General features: G+C 44.0%; 1 protein-coding gene across 1 annotated transcript in view; it reads left to right on the plus strand.

Annotated features, from left to right (window-relative positions):
* The first annotated feature begins 10,692 nt into the window (after positions 1-10,692).
* LOC143513744 (scavenger receptor cysteine-rich type 1 protein M130-like) overlaps positions 10,693-23,152 on the plus strand; it is a 25,988-nt gene continuing 13,528 nt past the window's right edge. The window contains exons 1-12 of the mRNA XM_077004480.1: positions 10,693-10,900; positions 12,500-12,802; positions 12,947-13,255; positions 14,270-14,572; positions 14,717-15,025; positions 15,139-15,441; positions 16,585-16,893; positions 17,459-17,758; positions 17,892-18,194; positions 18,426-18,737; positions 18,861-19,175; positions 19,275-19,607. Of these exons, the coding sequence (XP_076860595.1) occupies positions 10,693-10,900; positions 12,500-12,802; positions 12,947-13,255; positions 14,270-14,572; positions 14,717-15,025; positions 15,139-15,441; positions 16,585-16,893; positions 17,459-17,758; positions 17,892-18,194; positions 18,426-18,737; positions 18,861-19,175; positions 19,275-19,607 (3,607 nt within the window). The remainder of the gene's footprint in view (positions 10,901-12,499; positions 12,803-12,946; positions 13,256-14,269; positions 14,573-14,716; positions 15,026-15,138; positions 15,442-16,584; positions 16,894-17,458; positions 17,759-17,891; positions 18,195-18,425; positions 18,738-18,860; positions 19,176-19,274; positions 19,608-23,152) is intronic.

A 23,152-nucleotide genomic window follows, 5' to 3' on the forward strand; every position in this document is an offset into this window, starting at 1 on the left:
AGGTGTGTCTAAGCAGGGAAATCACAGATACGTACTGTCGACATCAGTGCTATATCTAAATGAAACAGCACCAGATGACTGCAAATGATAATAACACCAAATCGCAACTGAAGATGATGTGCTAAAAAGTAATGAACAAAGACAACAGAGGCACCTGGTTGGAGAAGGGGCAAGCATTATATCCCCGAGCCTCTGATGGCCACAAAGTGCCACTTCAAACGAACTGTGCACATAGACTCACCATGATCAGGGCAACAGGCTTTTCCTTTACCTGAGAGGATATCAAAAGAACTGTCTGCCAAAGAGGATTCAGTGCTTAACACTCATTCTGAAAGCCAGGAACAGCAACAGAGCTGAGAGCTGCAGTAGCTTCAGCCTGCTGCAGCCTGCACAATGTTTAAATGCAAATGCCTTTAAAATTCACCCTACAGTTATTTATAAAGGTCATGGTGGACTAGATGTACTGCAATTTTCTTTATATTGCATGGGATCAAAGAAAACCAAATGAGACATTTCAGGGGGCTCAGGAGGCCCTCATTAGGTAATCAGTACTGCTCGTTTATTTTCCGAGTACAGAAACGACACTCTATCGATTTTTCTTGCAATGTTTAAGCAACTGAGGCATCACAGCTGTCATTTTAATGTATTGTTGTGGATGCCGTTGCTAGAGAGACTGGGGAGGGCACGGTGAAGACTCCCAGGATGCTGTGTGCCTCCCAACAGGATGTAAACTACTTGTAAGGAATGCCACCTGATCTGTCTTAATCAACCTCACCTGCCCCTCATTACCACACCCCCTTCAGCCTTACTTAAGCACTTCACCAGCACATCTCAGTTGCGAAGTATTGCCGACTCATGCCGCGTACCAAGCCTTTCTATATCCTGTCTGCTCTCCTGTGTCCTGACCCTCGCTTACGTCCCCGACCTTGTCTCCTGCCTAATCCCTCTGTACCTCCTGACTTCTGCTCCCCCGGTATGACCCTGGACCGTCCTGACCACGCCAAGAAAACGCTGTTACTAATCCTAGTACTCGTGATTCACCTGCCTGTGTTTGTACCAGCGTCTCATTTAAATAAATGCGGTGTTCTTCCGCATTTGGATCCCTCTCTGCCTGTTCAATACGTTACACTACTTAAAAATTAATGTTTGTTATCTTAAAAATAGTTGAGCTGTATATGTGTATGTGTGATTCTGTTTGTGTTCATCCTTATTTATTAATGTTCAGGGTGTGTGTTACCCCTTTTGTACTGTGTTATGTTTAATTACTTACTCCCATCTCCTACAGTTTCTGTCTTATTCTATAGACATACTGTATTTTAGTAACTAGCATTTTGCCTCCAATTAGCCTTTTTCTATGCCAATGCTATAATATTTTATTTGTATCACTGTGTATTTGCTTAAAATGTATTTTCAGTACAGCATATTAATGCAGCATAGTGGTTGACTTAACCAAACTATGGGAGCAGCTCTAAGAGCGTTCTGTCTGTGTTTTGACAAGATTTAACTGGAGGCTTTATTTAATCTTCCTTTCTAGGACTGAGAGGACCTTGTCTTTCTTTGCATGCTAATAATAATCAGCAGGCCTTTTGCTAGTTTATGACATGTATTTGGGGTGGGAAACAACAGAAAGAAAACCTCACTGACACAAATATAAATATATGCCATGTTCATGAATGTCATTATAACTCAGATAACACAGCTGGTTGACAAGAAGTACCATTGCACTGTCTTCAGTGGCATCTTATATCCTGAATGTTCATCTTACAAAAATCACCTGAAGTTCCACTGCTCAGCCCAGTGAACTGTGAGTAAAGTGCACAGGCAGGTAAATGGCCGGCTATGTCCTGCGTGACTCTAACCCCAGGACCTCTCAGATGGTTCAGACCACCATGAGATCCGAAATAAAGTAAAAAAAAATGCCACTTAACTATAATAAGTGGGCAGTCTGAATATTGATTTCCTGTCACGCTTGTATTGCACTCAAACTCATGACACGTTTATGGCACGACTGTAAAGCACAACTGCCTTAACAGACGTTAGCCTTGAATGACGCTTGCTCTGTGCTGCTATAATAAAGATGTCCTCTAAAATGCTGATAACAAAAGAACAACTTTTGGGGGATCTGGAGGGGTCTTGTTTGTTCCTAAAGGCACCGTGGTTTATCTCTGTCAACGGTGCCCAGAGTGCCAGCACGTGTCAGTGTGTTCAGTGTCGGTTCATTTGTAATGGTGTCACAACAAAGCAATGAGGTTCTTTCACCACTAGTATGTTTTTTTCAACTGTTGAATTTCAGCCACTGTTAGGTTTTCAGATAAGATTCTGACAGACAACAGAGTTGAGAGACTGAAGTATTCTCTTTCTATTGTACGGACAAGCATAACTGGCAGAGTTGCATATGATTAGACGAAATTAGCAATTCTGATGGCATCGTGTCATGCATTTACAAAGCGTTCTGTCTGTTCATCAGGAGAAAAACACGCCTGGAGCCATTCTGAGACTAACATGACCAAATGTCAGCCCCAATAACGGCCCTCCCCAAAATCAGCTTCGATTCGAGAAAATTACTGGATGTTTCACGCCCCAGCAAGAAAACAGCCATAACGGCTGAAACTCAGCAGGAGAGACAGCTAAAAGATGGAGAACGCAATTATGTGAGTGAGAATGTGATACAAACTTTGCCCAGTCATTTAGCCAAGGCCCAAAGCAAGCGGTCTGTGGTAAAAAGCCCCTGCAGCATAAGTGGAACAAAGAGGCAAAAAGAGAGACTGGCAGCCTTAAAGGGAAACAAACCCTGTTTAAGTCGGAGAAACACGGCTAATGCCTCCTCTACCCAGCACGGCCGCCCAGGCAGCTCACGCTCCATGGCTATTGATTTTGCATTAGTATCCCTCTCGTCGTCTTGGGTCCAGGGCTGGCCCCTCGATGGAGAGCCACTGATCTGATGAGAGCAGCCGCGTGCTCAGGGAGAGCTCCTCTATATGAGGTCGCCGCACTCAGCCCTCAGCGCGAGCGCCTTTGCTGCCGGTGGCTACGTGATGGAGATTTTGCTGCTTCTGCAGGGCAACTGCGCCTGCACGTGCATGCTGCATTTGTTTTATCTCACGTAATTAAAAGGTCAAAGAAATCTTCGTATTGTTCGTATCGTGGTAAAAGTGGTACATTTATGTGAGCTATCAGACATGAGACTGTGTAAGAAAATTATTTTACATGCATTGCTTCAATTTCCTTCACATTTATCTGGAATTGTTTATTACACACACACACACACACACACACACACACACACACACACACACACACACACACACACACACAATTAAGCTTATCTAATAGCTGTTTGCATTACCATTAGCTTACAATACTATTTTAGTCCTGGTATTAACACCAGCGATTTTTTTTACTGTGTTAGGTTATTTTCAAGGCTTCAAGGTAAAGCAGTTTTACTTCAGTAAGCGGTCATGTATGGCACGACTAACCCATGACAACCCTTTCTGAAGGCTTAGTGCTGGAAAGCCTCTCGGAACATTATGCATCACTTGTCCCTGAAAACGTGAACCACGGATTATTTCACCTTCGGTTCGCTGTTGTTAGCTCTTTCAATGAAAGGTCACCGTGTTTCTTTTCCCAAGCAGCCGACAGAAGTGCCGCCGGTGGAAATGTATTGATATGAATGACCAGAAATAGACGTTTTGCCCCTTAGATCTAAGCGCAAAAATCATTTTTCATTAGAGCCCCCAGACTGATTTCATTCGACAAACTTTTTCTCCCCCCCACTCCTCTCTCACACACACCGTGTGCAGGTCACCATGGGCATAAAGAAGCCGGAGACGCCGGACATCAACCACATCAGGTCACAGGACTGCCATTACATCACATATGTCAACTAGGACACAATAACCTACACACTTAACAATTGTGCTTTTTTGTACCAGGACACATGTAACATTATTAATGCTGTTGTTTTTTATATTTAACCCCAGACATAAACAATAAGAAATTGTCATGGTTTCATATAGTTCCCATGGCGACAACTATGGATACAGCAAGCTGTTTACCCAACATCAACCAGGTATTTGATTTACATGCATATATATATATATATATATATATATATATATATATATATATATATATATATGGAGTGCCCAGATGTGTTCCTGTGGGGGATGCAGGAGCTGGTGTTCCTCCATAAAACCATGGGGGGCAACAAATGGTGGGTTACCTCAAGAGGTTCCCATAGAAATGGGATAAAACTGACCATTTGTATTTTAGTTGTATCAGTGTGTTTGTGTGGCATGTTTTGTCTCATTTTGCAGCTTGTTGTGTGCTGAGAGAGATTATGCTAACAGGGTAAGAGTTCCATCACTCCCTGAGAAGGTTTGTAGACTTCACCCCAAAGGTGGCAGTCTTGAATGGAACGCACTCTGTATGCAAATGTACTCTGTTGTCTTTACCAGCAACCTGATTCTCATTGGTTAACCTGGTTTTTGTGACTGTTGTCCCTTTGAGATGCTGGGGGGATATAAAAGGAGAAGTTTGTGGGTGCAGGGGGCTCTTGGCTCTTGCTCTCTTGGGCTCTTGCTCTCTGGTCTCTCTTTGCTTCCTCTGGGGTCTTGCTCTCTCACTCATCCTCTTCTGGGTTCTTCTCCGTGAGGCAGCCTGCACCGGTTGGTATCTGTTTCCATTAGGTATTATTGTTACTTTAATCTAGTATGGTTATGTTATTGTTTTATATTTTGTTGGTTATTGAATAAATCTGGTTAATTGTGTAGCCACGGTCTTCCTTGATTATAGCTGTACTGGGCCAGATGAGCTCATTATTAGTATCAGTTAAAAGGTAAATCAATGCTAATACCAATTCCCTCTAAAGTATCCCATCTGTTACGCATGTTTATGATAAACCTCTGACAAAGCAGGCTATTGTTTATAGCAAGGTACTTTATAAAGTTGGTTAGGTATATTCTATAACCTGTACTGATCTATTTGGGAAGTGAGTTCTTTTAGATTCTTACCAACTATAATTTGTAATTTGGAGTCAGATATTTACGTTTTATGCACGTCAATCCTTCTTCTGCACCTATTTCCGTCCTTGGTTGTAGGCAAGCAGGTAGGTTAGATATACCTCATAACTATAACCCCTATATATATATATATATATAATTCCTTGTTATTTAGGTTCTTGTCTACTAGGGTCATGGAGCTTCACCCAGATTTGGTGTCCTGCAAAATCCTCAGCATTGATACAAAACAACTCTTCATGTGTTGTTATCCTTTATAAGCAAGCAGCAAGCAGCAATGTCTATCGACACTGGGCCTCTCCACAGTTTACCCACAGATTACCCTACAGATCACAGGGCCTCGAGAGTACAGGTGAACCTTACAGTGAACTTCAGTGGTGATATTCATTACAATGACCATGGAGGGGAGCTTGAGGAAATAAATACATTGGAAATTAAAAGCCTACCACAACAGTTTTTATGAGTGTGTGGAGCTGCTGATGAGGGAGTAGGAGTCCTTGGCTTCCCTGTGAATCAGCCAGCAGTGCTCAGATGTTTTCATGGTTGAAAATGGTGTTTCTATGAATGAGCCACTGGACGCCCACTCTTCATGAGCTGTGAGTCACTGACTGGAGATGTGTGCACTCCAAGACAGTGAGGGCAGCCAGTGGACACCTATTAGATAACGGGAGCATTACGTATTATGTTACTGTATATAACCCTGGTCCCCTCTCACAGTCAGTAATGGCAACATATCCCATAACACATATGTACATGAAATGTATATAAATATCTAAACTCAATCAGGATATATTTTTTACCACATGACGTAAATGATGTTCATATAACTTCAGTTGGTCAAACTGAAAACAGAAAAGGATTATAATAGGGGAGAGGCAGATAGAGGGAGTGTGCACAACCTGCTCTGGGTGACCAGTGTCAGAATGTGAGGATAATGGTGGGGTTGGGGAGATGGATGCCCTGTTTCTCAAGGCTAATGCTTCTTTATAGCGCTGGATTTACACTGGTCCCTGTTCAATTTGGTAAACAGCTAAGTGAACCTGCTAGTGCTCCATTCGTCTTGGAGGGGAGGGAATTTAAAAACCTGCATGTGTGTGTGTGTGTGTGTGTGTGTGTGTGTGTGTGTGTGTGTGTGTGAAAACACAATAGGTTTTAAACTATAGGTTTTTTATAGGGTATCAGATTAATAGCATGGCTATGGCTATGCACAGACTTCTGATTATTGATTTTCAACTACTTTAACTTATTGAAATGAATGTATTAACAGTGTTTTCTGTTGCACAGAGTGTTTAAGCATACTTGCAATCGGCATGGCGAAGAGAGAAGTGGGAAGAGGATGGTGTCTGTGAGGATGTGAGGAGTTATTGGGGTTGCTTATCATGGCTTTGGCCTCCCGCGGTCTCTATGGAAACGCCCATCTGTGGCAGCAGCAGCCTCTGTAAGAATTTAATAGGTGCGCATCCGTTCCCACAGCGACCAGACGGTGGAGAAAGCCGGTGTCAATCACCACTGCAACTTCAGGGTCTGTCCTTGATTGCCCAAACACACTGGTGCCATAGTTCCTCAGAGGAACACAGAGAAACACCTTATATTAGAGCTCCTTTTAGGTTTACTGGCCTTATTTGAATTTCTGATTGTGACACATGTAAAGACTAATGGAAAATTTGGTGAATAACGGTTGAGATGCTTTGATAGATGTGTCAAAATATACATTAAACCATTACGTAAAAGAACACCTTAATGCCAAGGTTGCACTTTGAAAAGTAAAATATTTGCACATTAGAGATATGAGGAGAAGCACACAACCAACAAACAATTCCTGCTTAGACTAGTAACATGTTTGTAGTAGTAACAGTAGTGTAAAAACCAGAGCCACAATTATTTATGGTCGTACAGTGACATCTAGTGTTTATAGATGGAACTGCCATTTTGATACTACGTGCAAGTATAAGCTCATGTAAGATCATTAACATTATCGGACTTATTTTCTTTAATATGATTTTTTAGTTTTGATTCTGCACATTAGTCATTTGAAATTAAAATGTGAAGGAACTTCTGTATTTGAGATTTTTTTCTTTGACAAATAACCATGCAGTGGGCATGAAGACTGCATGGAAGTTGTTGCTTTTATCTGTGTGTATATCCATTATAAAAAATGAAACAGCATCACTTTGAGTTGCTGTACACTGTACACAGTACATTTATTTCTTTTCTGTTTGGATTGTGGATTTCGTTTATGTTTGGATTGTGTATTGGATGGTGGGTTGTGGTATATTCTCAACCACAAAGCCTATTAAACAGCTTTTTAAACTACCATTCAAGTATATATGAATATGCATGAATATGCATATTCAATGCATCTTCACACACTTGGATGGAACTAGTACTCATTCATGCAGTATAATATATTGCATATGCTGACATTTTACAGATGATTTAAAAAAAGAAAAATAGCATTACCATGTGTTAATACATTATTTAAATAATGAATGTGCTAAATGGTTTGCATAACCCTATTAACCTGTTAGTATATACATGTTTATGTTATCATGTTTGCACATTTTTGGGCACATATAAACCTTTAGCTCAGTGACAACATAGTGCTTTATGTCCTTTGGGGCATCAGGGGTTGAGTGTCATGTGCAGGGCAGAATGGGCTACTCGGGATGGATGGGATGCGTCTCATTCTGCGGCACATAACCAAACTGCATTTCTCTCCCATAAGACTACCAGAAGTGACGGGAGATCTATTAGTGATCATTTCCACCAGCTACAATATGTAAGAGGCTACAAGCAACAGGTTACAGCCAGAGAGGCATATTGTTTCTATTTGTTTCCTTTCACTTTGCATTATTTATGTTGAGAATGAACAGCACTTGTTTGCTATACTATATACTGTTCATTTGTAGTTATAGAGAAAACCTTTAGCTTTGGACTATTTGACACAAAACGGATTTATTATCTTGGAAATCTTTACAAGACTCATTTTGCCCTCCAATAAAAGACTATTGAAAGGGAGTTAATTACACCACCTAATCTGTGAGTCCAATGGTCTTCACACCCTTGAACCGGCCTCCAGTCACCACCGCTGAGAAGGCAGGAGATTGTTTTGGGTTGTTTGGTACTACAGACACCCTGCCAAACCACACAATGACCCAGGGAAAGACCCTCAACTGTGGTACACATTGTAAAGTCCACTGGCATAAAATCACATCTGATTAAATGCTCAAACCATCACTGTTCCTTTTACTAAAAAAAAAAAAAAGTTTTTTGTCATGCAAACATTTAATCTCCCTATCAATTGGTGCTATTGTGAAACATAACTGCATTGTGTACTACACTTTATTGGGATACATAACCACATGGGTGTTGTGGGTTTTAGTGTACTTCGTAGGCTATGCCGTGTAGCATAACTATGACGTTATGCTTATGGAAAGTGAGGGAAAGCAAAGGAACCCCAGATAGCACACGGATGTTGGCCACTTCTGGCATCTCTATGGCACTGGCCATACATAATACATAATACATAATCAGGCTTGATACATAATCAGGCTTGTTTCAGTCATGCCACCTGTAGAAACAAGGGAGATACGCAACAGTCGTTTCGCTTAACTATGGCTATGCGACATGGACATTTTAAACACCCATTCGGAGAAGTGCTTCGAAGTGCTGCGCTTCCGAATGTCGATACGAACGTCAGAGCCGAACTTCTCATCCCTACTCTGATGGCAACCCAGCATCACGACCTAGCGGACCAACGTGTGTATTACAGGCTAGGGCGTGATACTGGGTGATGGTGTGGAACAAGCCTTCAGTAAAAGAGGGTTCGCTAATATTACTCGCTAAAGTAAAGGAATACATGTTAATTTAAAGTTCTTGTGGGCTTGTAAATAGCCACTGTTTAAAATATTTTATTTTATATTTAAAAAATTGCCTTGTGTGGTACAACATTAAGGCAGCCTAACTAAAAATTCAACAATTAGTTCTTTTTAAAATGAAATATGTAGTGGGCTTAAAGTGTTCTTCTCTATTTACTACGATCATTTTGTGTTTAACCTTTTATACAAATATAGGAAAATACATCCTTCGACGTTTTCTGCTTTTGCACTTTTTAGACGGTCCCTTAATGACTCGGATCAGGAAAGTGCAGTTATCATCATTTCCGAACCTTTTATAAACTTAGTGAAACTTAATGTGAGAACGGTGGTAGGTTAGTCCTATAGTTTTCATTGTTAATAAGTGATTAATTTATTATTATAAATTTTACTGAGAAATCGACAAGAGAACATAACTGAATCAAGCGAATAAGTAATATATTTAGCTACATGAAAGGTTATGACCACTATCCACGTATAGTGGGGAGTGAATGCTTATGAATACTTATTTGACACTGGAATAAACTGAGTTTTTAGAGACCATACGCTGACATTGTTTACTTTATCGCTAACTCAGAGACAACTAAGTAGATTGTGCTTTCAGTTATTTGATGGCTGGATAAAAACTCTGAGTGGACATGAGCCTTTATTCTTAAACTGAACTGTTTTAAATTGCCATCTGCATCTTGATTACAATATATAATTTTCTGCAGCAAGACAAAACAAAACTAACTTTGTGCTCAATCCCTAATATGTGTATATGAGGGACGTTTCACGTTTTCTTTGTTCCTTGTATCAGGTTAAGAATAAAAAATAGTTTTGATATGTGTAACGTATTTGAACTGTTAACAATTAACTCATTTCTATGCATGTGTATCTCAAGATGAGTTATGTTTAACACAAACATAAAGTTATTAATCAATGTTCAGATCAGCTCTGTGCAGGTGTCATTAAAGCTATATATACACTGAGTGCTTCCTCTCTCTGAAATCAGTCTCCTGTATGCTGGTGGCTTCGTCACCACACTCTCCTCAGTCATCAGCACTAGTGTTCTTTTGATATATATGGAGCAAGTCAAGAATGTCTCATCTGATTTGACACTGAAGATGTTTGATGATTTTCCCTTCTCTGTCTAATAAGGGCATAGTGAGTGTGATTGGCGGCTGAGGTAGCTCTCTCTCTCTCTCTCTCTCTCTCTCTCTCTCTCTTTCTCTCTCTCTATGGGGCTGAGGGGACACAGTTCCTTCATTCTCTCTGGGGGAGCGGAGGTGAAGCTTGTGTTGTCTGCTGAGTTGAACAGAGTGTGTGCAGGACAGAGGGAGATGGACAGCTGTCTGACTTTAATTCTTCTGATGTCCACAGTCTCACTCACTACTGCTGGTAAATCCTCAGTGTCAAAAACAATACATAATGTTTTTCTTCTAGTTCTTCTTCTTATTATTATTATTTTAATTATTATTTTAGATGTATTTCCTTGTATCATAACACTGTCGTAATAAATTACAATAATTTCTTGAAATGCTTACTTCTGAATCTAAACATTAAAAAAGGCAGTTAACAGCTGTGTGCAGACATACATAGCTATTACTAACTACTAACCTATGCAGTTAATTTGGTCTGTATTTATTCTCTCTCTCTCTCTCTCTCTCTCTCTCTCTCTCTTTCTCTCTCTCTCTCTCTGTCTCTTTCTCTGGTGTACAGGCAGTGTGAGGTTGGTGGATGGTAGTAGTCGCTGTGCTGGGAGAGTGGAGGTTCTTAGACTTGGAGAGTGGGCATCACTGTGTGATCATGCCTGGACTATGAGAAATGCTGCTGTGGTGTGTAGAGAGCTGGACTGTGGGGAGGCTGTAGATGTACTGGGTGGTTCTCACTTGGAACCAGGATCAGGACCAATCTGGATGGATGATGTGGACTGTAGTGGATCTGAGTCTACACTGTTGGACTGTAGATCAAGCAGAAATGAGTTTAGGGGCTGTCATGACAAAACTGCTGGAGTCATCTGCTCAGGTAAGATGCTTTGCATCTGCATAAGACATTTGTAATGACTGTAATTCACAGCGTAATAGCCTAATATAGTAGTAGTCACTATGAATCTATGAATGTATATATATATACAAAAAGGAAGAAGGGGGAGCAAACACCAAACATTAAGTGTACTACCTACAATGAAAGTAGCCAATGACGTTTTGCAATAAAACATACATTTTTAGGGACAGTCATGGTCCTGTGGTAGGGAACTGGTCTTGTGACCGGAGGGTCGTGGGTTCCCAGGCCTGAGGCCATGACTGAGTTGCCCTTGAACAAGGCACCTAACCCCAACTGCTTCCCGGGCGCCGGGCTAGGGCTGCCCACCGCTCTGGGCACGTGTGCACCATAGTCCCCTAGTAATCACTAGTGTGTGTGTTTGTGTGTGTGTGTTCTAATTGCACAGATGGGTAAATGCGGAGGCTGCCATGGTTCGTAACTCGGACAAATTTCGATTGCGGTGAAAATCACAATTGACATATGGCACATTTCACCTTTCACCTAATCAGGAAGAACGCAATGACACAATACCACCCCTAGGTGGTGTGGCTACTAATGGAGACCACACGCCTCCCAGAGGGAGGGCTGAACTAACAGAATTTGGAACTAGTGTAAACTCAGCAGGAAGATGAACAAGTCTATGTGCTTCCTGCCTCCAGGCATAGCAGACACTCTGGTTCTCTCTAGCCAAAGGCTTGACAACCACATGTCAATTTTACATGGCGTCTTTCTTTTTCACTATCTTTGTCCTGTTTCAACCGATAGAGAAGTACAGGCACACCTTGTGCTTCAATGGGGTGCACAGTCACATCGTTTGTGTTCACAGGCGCAAGTCAGCACCCTTCCTCAAGGACCAGGGCCCCCTCATTGACCAGATATAACTGGTGCCCCCCTCCATCAGCTGAGACCCATCCTGGACAGGGAGTGACATTGTCAGCTCTTTCTGTCAATGGAGCTCTCTCTCAGTTGATACGGTACTCAAACCACTCCTGACCAGCCCTTCCTCACAGGTCAGGCTAGGTGTTTAATGGAAGCTGTGCTGACATCCCCAGGTGATGACAGGGGACCTTGCTCACTTTCCAGAAATCCCAGAACAGGTCTTTCCACACAGAGGATTCAGATAGGGAGGGAGATGCCCCAGGCTTCCAGGAACACAGCACGAACTCGGCAGGCAGCTAAATCTGCTAAAATGAATGAATGAGAAAGAGCAAAATGTAGACACACAAAAAAGAAAGTAAGGGAAGCAAATGTGAGTCTCCAACTGAAGTGTTTAATAAAAGATAAGAGCAACGAGAATGAGTGTAATGTAAAACAGAAACATAGACAGACGTACTCACCACCACCACATACCACTGACATGGAGGGCAACATGACATATACATTTCTTAAACATTGCATAAACATTAATCATAGTCGTGTCTGATTTGTTTGCAGTATTTATGCTTGTATATAAAGGTCCTCCGTTTTGCTATCTTGAACTGTGCATGAATAGTGCTTTACATTATGCTCAATCTGTGTAATCACTTTCTCTGTCGTTCAAAAATGTTGCATTTATCTCTGTTCCCTGTATAAATATTCAAGGAGTCAGATTGGTTGGAGGTTCTCGCTGCTCTGGGAGAGTGGAGGTGCGTCATGGGAAGACCTGGTCCACAGTGTGTGATGCTGACTTTGACCAGCAGGATGTAGAGGTTGTGTGTAGAGAGCTGGGCTGTGGGCTTCCTGTGGAGGTGCTGGGAGCAGCTGCATTTGGCAGAGGGGAGGGCCAGGTGTGGACAGAGGAGCTTCAGTGTAGAGGCAACGAGTCTGAGATTTACTCCTGTCCAACATCATCTTCTCTCAAACATGACTGTTCCCATGACAATGATGTGGGACTAGTGTGTGCTGGTAAGAATTCCTTTCCAGATAAACTTGTGTTGTTCGTTTTAATCATATAAGTTATGTATGATATTAAAGTATCGTTTTCTCTATTTCTCTTCTACTTACTGTATTGATCTACTTATTTTTGTCTATTTATTCTGCTCCATACAGATAGCGTGAGGCTGGTGGGAGGTATCAGTCCCTGTGCTGGGAGAGTGGAGGTTCTCCATAGAGGACAGTGGGGAACAGTGTGTGATGATAACTGGGATATAGAAGATGCTGCAGTGGTGTGTAGAGAGCTGGACTGTGGGGAGGCTGTATATGTACTGGGTGATTCTCACTTTGGACCAGGATCAGGACCAATCTGGATGGATGATGTGGACTGTAGTGGATCTGATTCTACACTGAAGAATTGTAGATCAGCAGGGTGGGGTAAACATAACTGTAATCCAACTACAAATGCTGGAGTCATCTGCTCAGGTAAGATGTACTGCATCTGCATAAGACACCTGTAATGACTGTAATTCACAGCCTAATATAGTAGTAGTCACTAGGACTACTTTTAATAATATTTGGTGACCTTTTATATATATAATATATTAATTTGCAATTGTCTTTAGAACATTCAGCCAAAAAGGAAGAAAGGGAAGCAAACAGCACTCTGTGACTGCACAGTTTAAATGAACAAAACAAGATCAAAAGCAAATACAAAAGTACACTACCTACAATAAAAGTAGCCAATGCAATATCAATAAATAATTAGCATATAAAACATGCTCATTATAAAGCAATAAAATGCAGGATTTAATTAGGAAGAACGCAATGACACAGTACCACCCCTATGTGGTGTGGTGACCCAATGACGCAATACCGCCACTAGGTGGTTAATGGAGAGCACACTCACTTAATGGAGGCCTGCTGACCTGGTGTTTGATGGAAGCTGTGCTGACATTCCCTGGTGATGACAGGGGACCTTCCTCACTTTCCAGAAACCCCAGAACAAATCTTGCCACACAGAGGACTCAGATAGAGGGAGATCCCCCAGGCTTCCAGGAACACAGCACACACTCAGCAGGCAGTTGAATCTGCTAAAACAAGAGAAAGAGCAAAATGCAGACACACACAAAAAAGAAAAAAAGGGAAGCAAATGCGAGTCTCCAACTGGAGCGTTTAATGAAACATGAGAGCAACGTGGATGAGTGTAACATAAAACAGAAACATTGACAGACGTACTCACCACCACCACATACCACTGACATGGAGGGCAACATGACATTTACATTTCATAAACATTGCATAAACATTATTCATAGTCATGTCTGATTTGTTTGCAGTATATATGTTTGTATATAAAGGTCCTCCATTTTGCTATCATTAAAGAAAACACATGAACTGTGCATTAATCGTGCTTTACATTACGATCAATCTGTGTACTCACTTTCTCTGTCATTAAAAAAGTTGTATTTGTCTCTGTTCCCTGTATAAATATTTAAGGAGTCAGACTGGTTGGAGGTTCTCACTGCTCTGGGAGAGTGGAGGTTCTTCATGTGAAGACCTGGTCCACAGTGTGTGATGCTGACTTTGACCAGCAGGATGCAGAGGTTGTGTGTAGAGAGCTGGGCTGTGGGCTTCCTGTGGAGGTGCTGGGAGCAGTTGCTTTTGGCAGAGGGGAGGGCCAGATGTGGACAGAGGAGCTTCAGTGTAGAGGCAACGAGTCTGACATTTACTCCTGTCCAACATCACCTTCTCTCAAACATGACTGTTCCCATGACAATGATGTGGGACTAGTGTGTGCTGGTAAGATTTCCTTTCCAGATAATCTTGTGTTGTTCATTGTAATCATGTAAGTTATGTATGATTTTAAAGTAACATTCTCTCTGTTTCTCTTCTACTTACTGTATTGATCTACTTATTTTTGTCTGTTTATTCTGCCCTGTACAGACAGTGTGAGGCTGGTGAATGGTAGTAGTCCCTGTGCTGGGAGAGTGGAGGTTTTCCATAAAGGAGAGTGGGGAACAGTGTGTGATGATAACTGGGACATGAGAGATGCTGCTGTGGTGTGTAGAGAGCTGGACTGTGGGGAGGCTGTAGATGTACTGGATGATTTGCACTTTGGACCAGGATCAGGACCAATCTGGATGGATGGTGTGGACTGTAGTGGATCAGAGTCTACACTGAAGAACTGTAGATCAGCAGGGTGGGGTAAACATAACTGTAATCAAACTAAAACTGCTGGAGTCATCTGCTCAGGTAAGATGTTATAACCCTCAATAATAAAATCAAAGAAAGCAGTTTACTGTTAAAATTGGCTCAAAGTGTCCCCTGCACAAGGGGGTTTTAATATCCTTATTTTAATATTTTAGGAGTCAGATTAGTTGATGGTCCTCGCTGCTCTGGGAGAGTGGAGGTGCTTCATGGGAAGACCTGGTCCACAGTGTGTGATGCTGACTTTGACCAGCAGGATGCAGAGGTTGTGTGTAGAGAGCTGGGCTGTGGGCATCCTGTGGAGGTGCTGGGAGCAGCTGCATTTGGCAGAGGGGAGGGCCAGATGTGGACAGAGGAGCTTCAGTGTAGAGGCAACGAGTCTGAGATTTACTCCTGTCCAACATCTTCTACACTCAGAAACAACTGTTCCCATGACAATGATGTGGGACTGGTGTGTGCTGGTAAGAAATGCAACATTCATTGTTAATTTTGTACTTCTGACAGTAATCACTGTACACTAGTTAGGATTTTAACATTCTCTCTCTCTTTCACTCTATCTCAGTTACTGAATTGTATCTATGCGGTACATTGCTATTAGCAGCTCTTTGTGACGTGAACATAATGTGACGAATGCGGACTGAACAGGAGCTGGTTTTATCATCAAGCATGTTCTGTACTGGAGAGGAGTGTAGTAGCTGAGGATGAGCACTCAATCCGATAGTAATGTCATGAGCAGTCCGAGTCCTATAAATCCAAAACAAGCAACACACCAGGCTAAAGTACCAACAGGGAATGAACCAAAGGGAGCTTGAATAGAACAAATAGGGTTGAACTGGTAGGTCATGCAGAGTAGCGCTCAGTATGCTTGTCATGTTAAATGAGGCAATACTTTGCAAATGTGAGAGGAAGGTAAGTGTCCTAAATAGGAGTAATTAATGACAGTCAGGTGCTGTCAATATTGTGGAGAAGAGGAGCGTGGCAGACGTCGCCTGGCATTCTGGGGGCTGTAGTGTCTTTGAGAGGACTGTGTGACACTCTTTCAGTAACAAATATGAATGATGTGTGATCTTTTAACATGTCCTGTCTGTCATTGTGATGTTGAAACTTGAGAATGATTTTGATCCATTTACAGATTTATTTCTGTGGCAATAGAACACAAGGCAAAATTCATAGCAGACTTAACAAGCAAAAACTCAACAAAACAGGTATTTTGTCGAGATCAGGTAGCAGTGCCAAAAATCAAAATGCTAAGACCACAAACCACAAAAAGAGGAGTCAGAAAAAATAAGTGAAAACACATTATATTAACAGCTCAAACATGCAAACAGAAAACTGGTAAGAGGTCAAAACAAAACAAAACAGGTCAGCATGAATAGTACAGTTAAGCAGCTCCAAACAATTCACATGGCTGCTGAGTTAAGAACCATGGCAACCAGTCAGTACTCCAAAGATGATGACCTCTGATTGTGGATGCAGTAAACTGCTGAGGCCATCTAATGGCCCATGGGTGAGAACATACACACATTTGAACGTTATGCCTATGACTCTTCCACATCTCTCTATCTCTCTCTCTTTCTCTCTCTCTCTCAATCTCTTATGTGCAGACATAGTGAGACTCTTAAATGGTAGCAGTCCCTGTGCTGGGAGAGTGGAGGTTCTCCATAGAGGACAGTGGGGAACAGTGTGTGATGATAACTGGGACATGAGAGATGCTACAGTGGTGTGTAGAGAGCTGGACTGTGGGGAGGCTTTAGATGTACTGGGTGATTCTTACTTTGGACCAGGATCAGGACAAATCTGGATGGATGATGTGGACTGTAGTGGATCAGAGTCTACACTGATGAACTGTAGATCAGCAGAGTGGGGTAAACATAACTGTAACCAGACTAAAACTGCTGGAGTCATCTGCTCAGGTAAGATGATCTGTATAAGATATCTGTAATGACTGTAATTCACAGCCTAATATAGTCACTAATGGAAGGGAAGGGGGGTTAGAGTCATCATGGCAAAGATGCAGGAGTTATTTGCTCAGATGAATTATATGAATGTTTGTTTAGAAATAATATATAATACCACTGACCTTTCTATCTTTCAGAGTTTGTAATACCAGTTATGTATTTGTTATACACTGTATCCATCTAAGATGTTTAATTGTTTTCTCGTAATAATAGGAAAGTATGGCATATTGACTTTTGAAGCTTGTACATGCACCTATGAAACTGACATTGTAAGATCAACCAGTTTTTAAAAACAATTCTAGTGCTGTGTTTTTTTCACATTGAACAGCAGTGCTGTTTATCTTTAGCATTAGTAAAAGACAAATTAAAATTGTCAGTTATTAGACCACCTACAATAATATGTATTTAAAAATAAAATTCATATTTGCTGTCATTAACAAGACCCATGCATTATCTATTATTATGAAATCAGCTACTAGAAAGTGTTCCATTGTCTCTGTTCCCTGAACAAATATTTTAGGAGTCAGACTGGTTGGAGGTTCTCGCTGCTCTGGGAGAGTAGAGGTGCTTCATGGGAAGACCTGGTCCACAGTGTGTGATGCTGACTTTGACCAGCAGGATGCAGAGGTTGTGTGTAGAGAGCTGGGCTGTGGGCTTCCTGTGGAGGTGCTGGGAGCAGCTGCTTTTGGCAGAGGGGAGGGCCAGATGTGGACAGAGGAGCTTCAGTGTAGAGGCAACGAGTCTGACATTTACTCCTGTCCAAAATCTACACTCAGAAACAACTGTTCCCATAATGATAATGTGGGTCTGGTGTGTGCTGGTACGTTTTTTTGTGATTTTTTTATGATTTCACATGTCACATAAAACATTGTCCTCTTTGTTAAAACCAAATTGTACGATCCTCCTCTGTCTTTCTCTGTCAAACTGTCATACTTTTTGTTTCTTGGTCACAGGCAGTGTGAGGCTGGCAGGTGGTGGCAGTCGCTGTACTGGGAGACTGGAGGTTCTTCATAGAGGACAGTGGGGGACGGTGTGTGGGCATGGTCTAAGTCCAATAGCTGCAGGAGTGATATGTAGAGAGCTGGACTGTGGAGAGATACTGGGTGGTGGTCAACCCCCACCAGGATCAGGACCAATTTGGATGAGCCATGTGAACTGCAGTGGATCTGAATCGACACTGAAACACTGTGGATCACTGGGCTGGGGTGAACATAGCTGCAGTCATGCTAATGGTGATATTGAATTAACCTGTTCAGGTATGTTTAAATCATACTTAACACATATCATCAGTCTATTAACAACACAGGATACACTGACAATATTTCTCATTCATCTTTTATAGAATTCATTTTAACAAAAGAGTTAATGGGAAGTATCAGATTTGGGTTTGATCTAGACCAACTAAACACAGATTTAAGATCTGACACTGCTGACTCTAACTGTTATGTGGAATGTCCATTGTGTTAATGCTGTTACTTTACTCATAGGTCACAGAATGCCCAGACTTACAGACGGTCCTCATCTGTGTTCTGGGAGAGTGGAGGTGTTTCATGGGAAGACCTGGTCCACAGTGTGTGATGCTGACTTTGACCAGCAGGATGCAGAGGTTGTGTGTAGAGAGCTGGGCTGTGGGCTTCCTGTGGAGGTGCTGGGAGCAGCTGCTTTTGGCAGAGGGGAGGGCCAGATGTGGACAGAGGAGCTTCAGTGTAGAGGAACTGAATCTGAGATTTCTCTTTGTCCAACATCTTCAGTCAAACAGAACTGCTCTAATTATTATGATGTGGGACTTATCTGTTCAGGTGGGACTAATATGTTCACATATCGTTTGCCAGTATAACATTGTAACTAATAAATACTAAGATAAGGAATTTATAGTTCTTGTCTGCTTACATACCTGTAATCAGTTCTTTGTTGTTTTACAGGTCACACAGCAGCACGTCTGGTGAACGGCTGGGACTCCTGTTCTGGTCGAGTGGAGCTCCAGTACCTCAGTGACTGGGGCTCAGTTTGTGGGGGAAGCTGGAATATGAGAGCTGCCAGTGTCCTCTGTGGACAGATGAAGTGTGGGAGTGCTGTGGCTGTGTTGGGGGCAGACTGGTTTGGGGAGGGGAGGGACGACATCTGGGCTGATGTGTTTGATTGTTATGGGAACGAGACACACCTGTCAGAATGTCCCATCTCATCCTGGAATCGAGCAGCATGTTCTCATAAACAGGATGTTGGAGTCATCTGTAACGGTGAGAACCTCCACTCATCTTCACCATGTTACTGAATTTGAAAGACATTAAACATTTTTTTAATCGCTTGTGACCACCCTTAATTTTATTCCAATTCAGGTTCCTCTCAGGTCTTTCATGAGGGGCGAGTGCGGTTGTCTGGAGGGAGGGAGTGTGAGGGGCAGGTGGAGGTTTTCTTCATCCAGGACTGGAGGAGAGTTCTCCTGGACTCCTGGAGTGTGTCTGAGGCCTCTGTGGTCTGCAGACAGCTGGGCTGTGGCTCTGTGCTGAACTTCTCCAGCTCCTCTCCATCCAGTCCTGAACAACACAGCCACATGTGTGTGATGGGGTTCAATTGTTCTGGGAGTGAAGCTCATCTGGGGAACTGCAGCAGTACAAAACTCCACAATCTCTCCTGCAGCTCCAGGGAACAGCTGTACATCACCTGCTCTGGTAAGTGTTATAACCTCTCAGAATAAAAGTGCAAGGGAGGGGAGCAGAGCGAGAGAGCATAGAACATTTATTAAATGAGACAAACACATGACACATTCAAAGACAGACAACAAAAGGCAAAACATGAGGGTTTAAATAACAAGTAAAAAACGAGAGAGAGCTAAGAGAGTAAACTAACAAGGGGGAGTGGCAACAGTGACAATGACAACAGTACAAGAACAAAAGTGACAGACACGCAAAAACATGCACTCAGCGGACCATACCATTGAGCCAATATTGGTGGGGGATGGTGGGAGAACTCATAAATGTACAAATACACAAAATAGTATGGGGTAACCTAGACTAACAACATATATGACTAAAAGTAACATAACCACCAATATTATAGGATATAAACATGACATTAACACACAGATTATCACTAGGGAGTCATGGGGGCTCATGAGTAGTGACGTCACCCTGCCACTACAACAGGGCCGGCATTACACAGCAGGGGAAACAGGGGCAGGAGAGTCCGGGCAAAGTCCAATGCCCATCAGTTTCGGGCGGTAGGAAGCTGGGTGGTTGCGGTGTACAATGAGGCGCCGCCGGCCCCAGCGGATCCTGTACACCATGTCCCCCAGGGTGAGAGAGCACCCTGCAGGGCCTGACTGCAGCTTGGGGCACATTCCCTTTTTTCTTTACGGTTTGTACAGCCAGACATCAGAGTCCACAGGCAAGGGTGTGCCTGGTTGGAGCGCGCTTTTGCCTTAGTACCTTGGACTGGTTCCCCCTGGTCAGTGCATGGACCTTGTAAAGCAGAGTTAACAGTTCGGAGATGAAGGCAGGGCCGGGCTCCCTGCTCTTGCTGTTGGTCTGAGGTGTGCCGAACGCCAGGTCCACTGCACTCGTGGCCAAACATGAGCATAGCTGGCATGAACCCTGTAGTCTCCTGAATCGCAGAGTGGCAGGCCAGCAGCACGATGGGCAGCCGCTTGTCCCAGTCGCGCTGGTTCCCCCGGGTAGGGGGGCAAGGGTCCGGTTAAACAGCTCGACCAGCGCATCACTCTGTGCGTGAAGTGGACTTGTCCTGGTTTTGTGGATCCCAAGCAGGCAGCAGACCTCGCTCATCACCTCCGACTCGAAGTTACGGCCCTGGTCACTGTGCAGCACCTCAAATACGCCGAACCGGCAGAAGAATTTGTGCACCAGTGTCTAAGCCGTCGTCACCGTGCCCTGGTCGCGTATCGCATAGGTCTCCAGCCACTTAGTGAAATAGTCCATGGCAACCAGCACATAGCGGTTCCCAGAGTCTGTCAAGGGAAATGGCCCCAGGATATCCACCGCTACCTGTTCCATCTGGCAGCCAGTTTGCATTGGGTGCGCAGCCCTCGTCGGCCTTTATGGGGCAGTCATGGTCCTGTAGTAGGGAACTGGTCTTGTGACTGGAGGGTCGTGGGTTCGATTCCCAGGCCTGAGGCCATGACTGAGGTGCCCTTGAGCAAGGCACCTAACCCCAACTGCTCCCTGGGCGCTGGGCTAGGGCTGCCCACCACTCTGGGCATGTGTGCACCACAGCCCCCTAGTAATCACTAGTGTGTGTGTGTGTGTGTGTGTGTGTGTGTTCTAATTGCACAGATGGGTAAATGCGGAGGGCAAATTTCGATTGGAGCGACAAATCACAGTTGACAAAATATGGGACATTATGCACATTCTTGGCAGCATAGACGTTGCAGCAGTGGACAAACAGTTTAACGTCCACCAGGCAGCCAGGCCACCAAAACTGTTGTCGTAACCCGTGAACAGCACTCAGGGCCATATCGTGCAGGGCCCGTGGCACAACTGCCTGTTTCAGCCAATGTCCTGCATTTGTTTCCTCCCATACGCAGCACATTACACCCCCTACTATTTTTATACTGTCCCAATTAGAGTGCAGGGCTTTGGCTATGGGACCCAGCTGTACCACGGAGTTCCACTCAGGCAGGGTGGACTACTCCAGCTCGCACAACGCCCACGCAAGCTCCAAGTCTGCTCTTTGCGCATCTGCCAAATCCTCGGTGGGCACACATGACAGTACAGGGGGGGCTGGGGGGGCTGGGAGGGCTGGGCTGACCACCGCACACTGTCCCACTTCGGTTGATTTCTCCTTGGTGCGTAAAAAGTACTTGCAGCTAAGCGCGGTGCATGGTCAACGTGACAGGGCATCCACATTGCCATGACAACGGCTTGGGCGGTGCTCGACCGTGAAGTTGAATTCCTGCAGCCTAGCAAGCCACCTCATGAGCTGACCCTCCAGCTCGCGAAAGTGCATTAGCCAGAGCCGTGACGCATGATCAGTGCGCAGCAGGAACGGCACCCCATGCACATATGGTCGAAAGTGTCTCAGGCCCTCCACGACTGCCAACAGCTCACTACATGCCCAAGGAAAGTGATATGACACTGCAGGAGGCTGCACTTCGCCGGGTTGAGGGAAAGGTTTGCCTCCTTTACGAGGCCCAACACCAACTCCAGGTTAGCCACCACTGTTTCGAAACCGGCGGCGTGAACCAAAACATCGTCTAGATACACAACACATTTGTCCTTGGGGACACCAGGCAGGACACGCTCCATTCGGTGCTCAAACATAGCCGGAGCATTACATAGCCTGTAACTTTTTGTCTCTACCCAAGTCAGTCAAGAGGACCAGCCAGTAACCGCTGCATAGGTCTAGCGAGCTGAACCAGTCGCTAGACCTATAACCAAAAGTTATTGCCAAACTTACATTTGATGTAATGGATGTGCTGTCCAGTGACTCTTGAGATTAATTCAGAGCATAGAGCCGAGCAGTTGGGAGTCGCCGCATCCCTCACCGGGAGGCTCCCGTCTCGTTTCCGGGGCATTACATTGGGTCACCTTGTGACCATGCTCTCCACAGCACCAGCAGGATAGCGGCTTGCTCACCGGACTGTGGAGGAGTCGGGCGCCTGACTCGTATTCCAGCCGTCGCTCCTGCCGGTTTACACCCTGGTGTCCTCATTCACTGTGGCGTCGAGTGTTCTCAGGTTCGCTAGCCAGACATGTTTCCTCAGGTCGCCCAGCTACAACTTGAGTGACGGGTATGCTTGCCGCACCAATAAGGCCACCTCGAACGCCAGGACGCTGATCCATTCTCTACTGCCATGTCGTTGGTTGGACAGCAGCTGCTTGGCCCGCAGACTCGTTGGGCTGTCGTCTGAAGTGGGTCTACAACACCTTCCTCAGCTGCGAGAGTTCTCGCCAGCATTCAGCAGGGAGTTCTACCAGCACTCTGAACACTGGCCTTTGCAGAGACAGGCAGAGCTGTGCCGCCGTCTCCGCATCCGTCCATTCCTCGCAGCTCGCCACAACCTCTAGTTGGGCCTCGAAGGCCGCACAATCAGCTTCGCCATTGTAGTTTGGAAGGGTAAGCCGGCATGTCGCACCGGCCATCACAGGCCCTGTCTCTGGGGTCAGCAGGCAGCCAGGTTTGCCGCCGTTACCTCTCTCATCCTCGCTGGCGTCGTCTTTTGACCAGGGAGTAGCAGTTCAGTCAAAGCATGGTCCATCAA

This window comes from Brachyhypopomus gauderio, chromosome 5 (genome assembly GCF_052324685.1).
Source record: "Brachyhypopomus gauderio isolate BG-103 chromosome 5, BGAUD_0.2, whole genome shotgun sequence".
Lineage (NCBI taxonomy): Eukaryota > Metazoa > Chordata > Actinopteri > Gymnotiformes > Hypopomidae > Brachyhypopomus > Brachyhypopomus gauderio.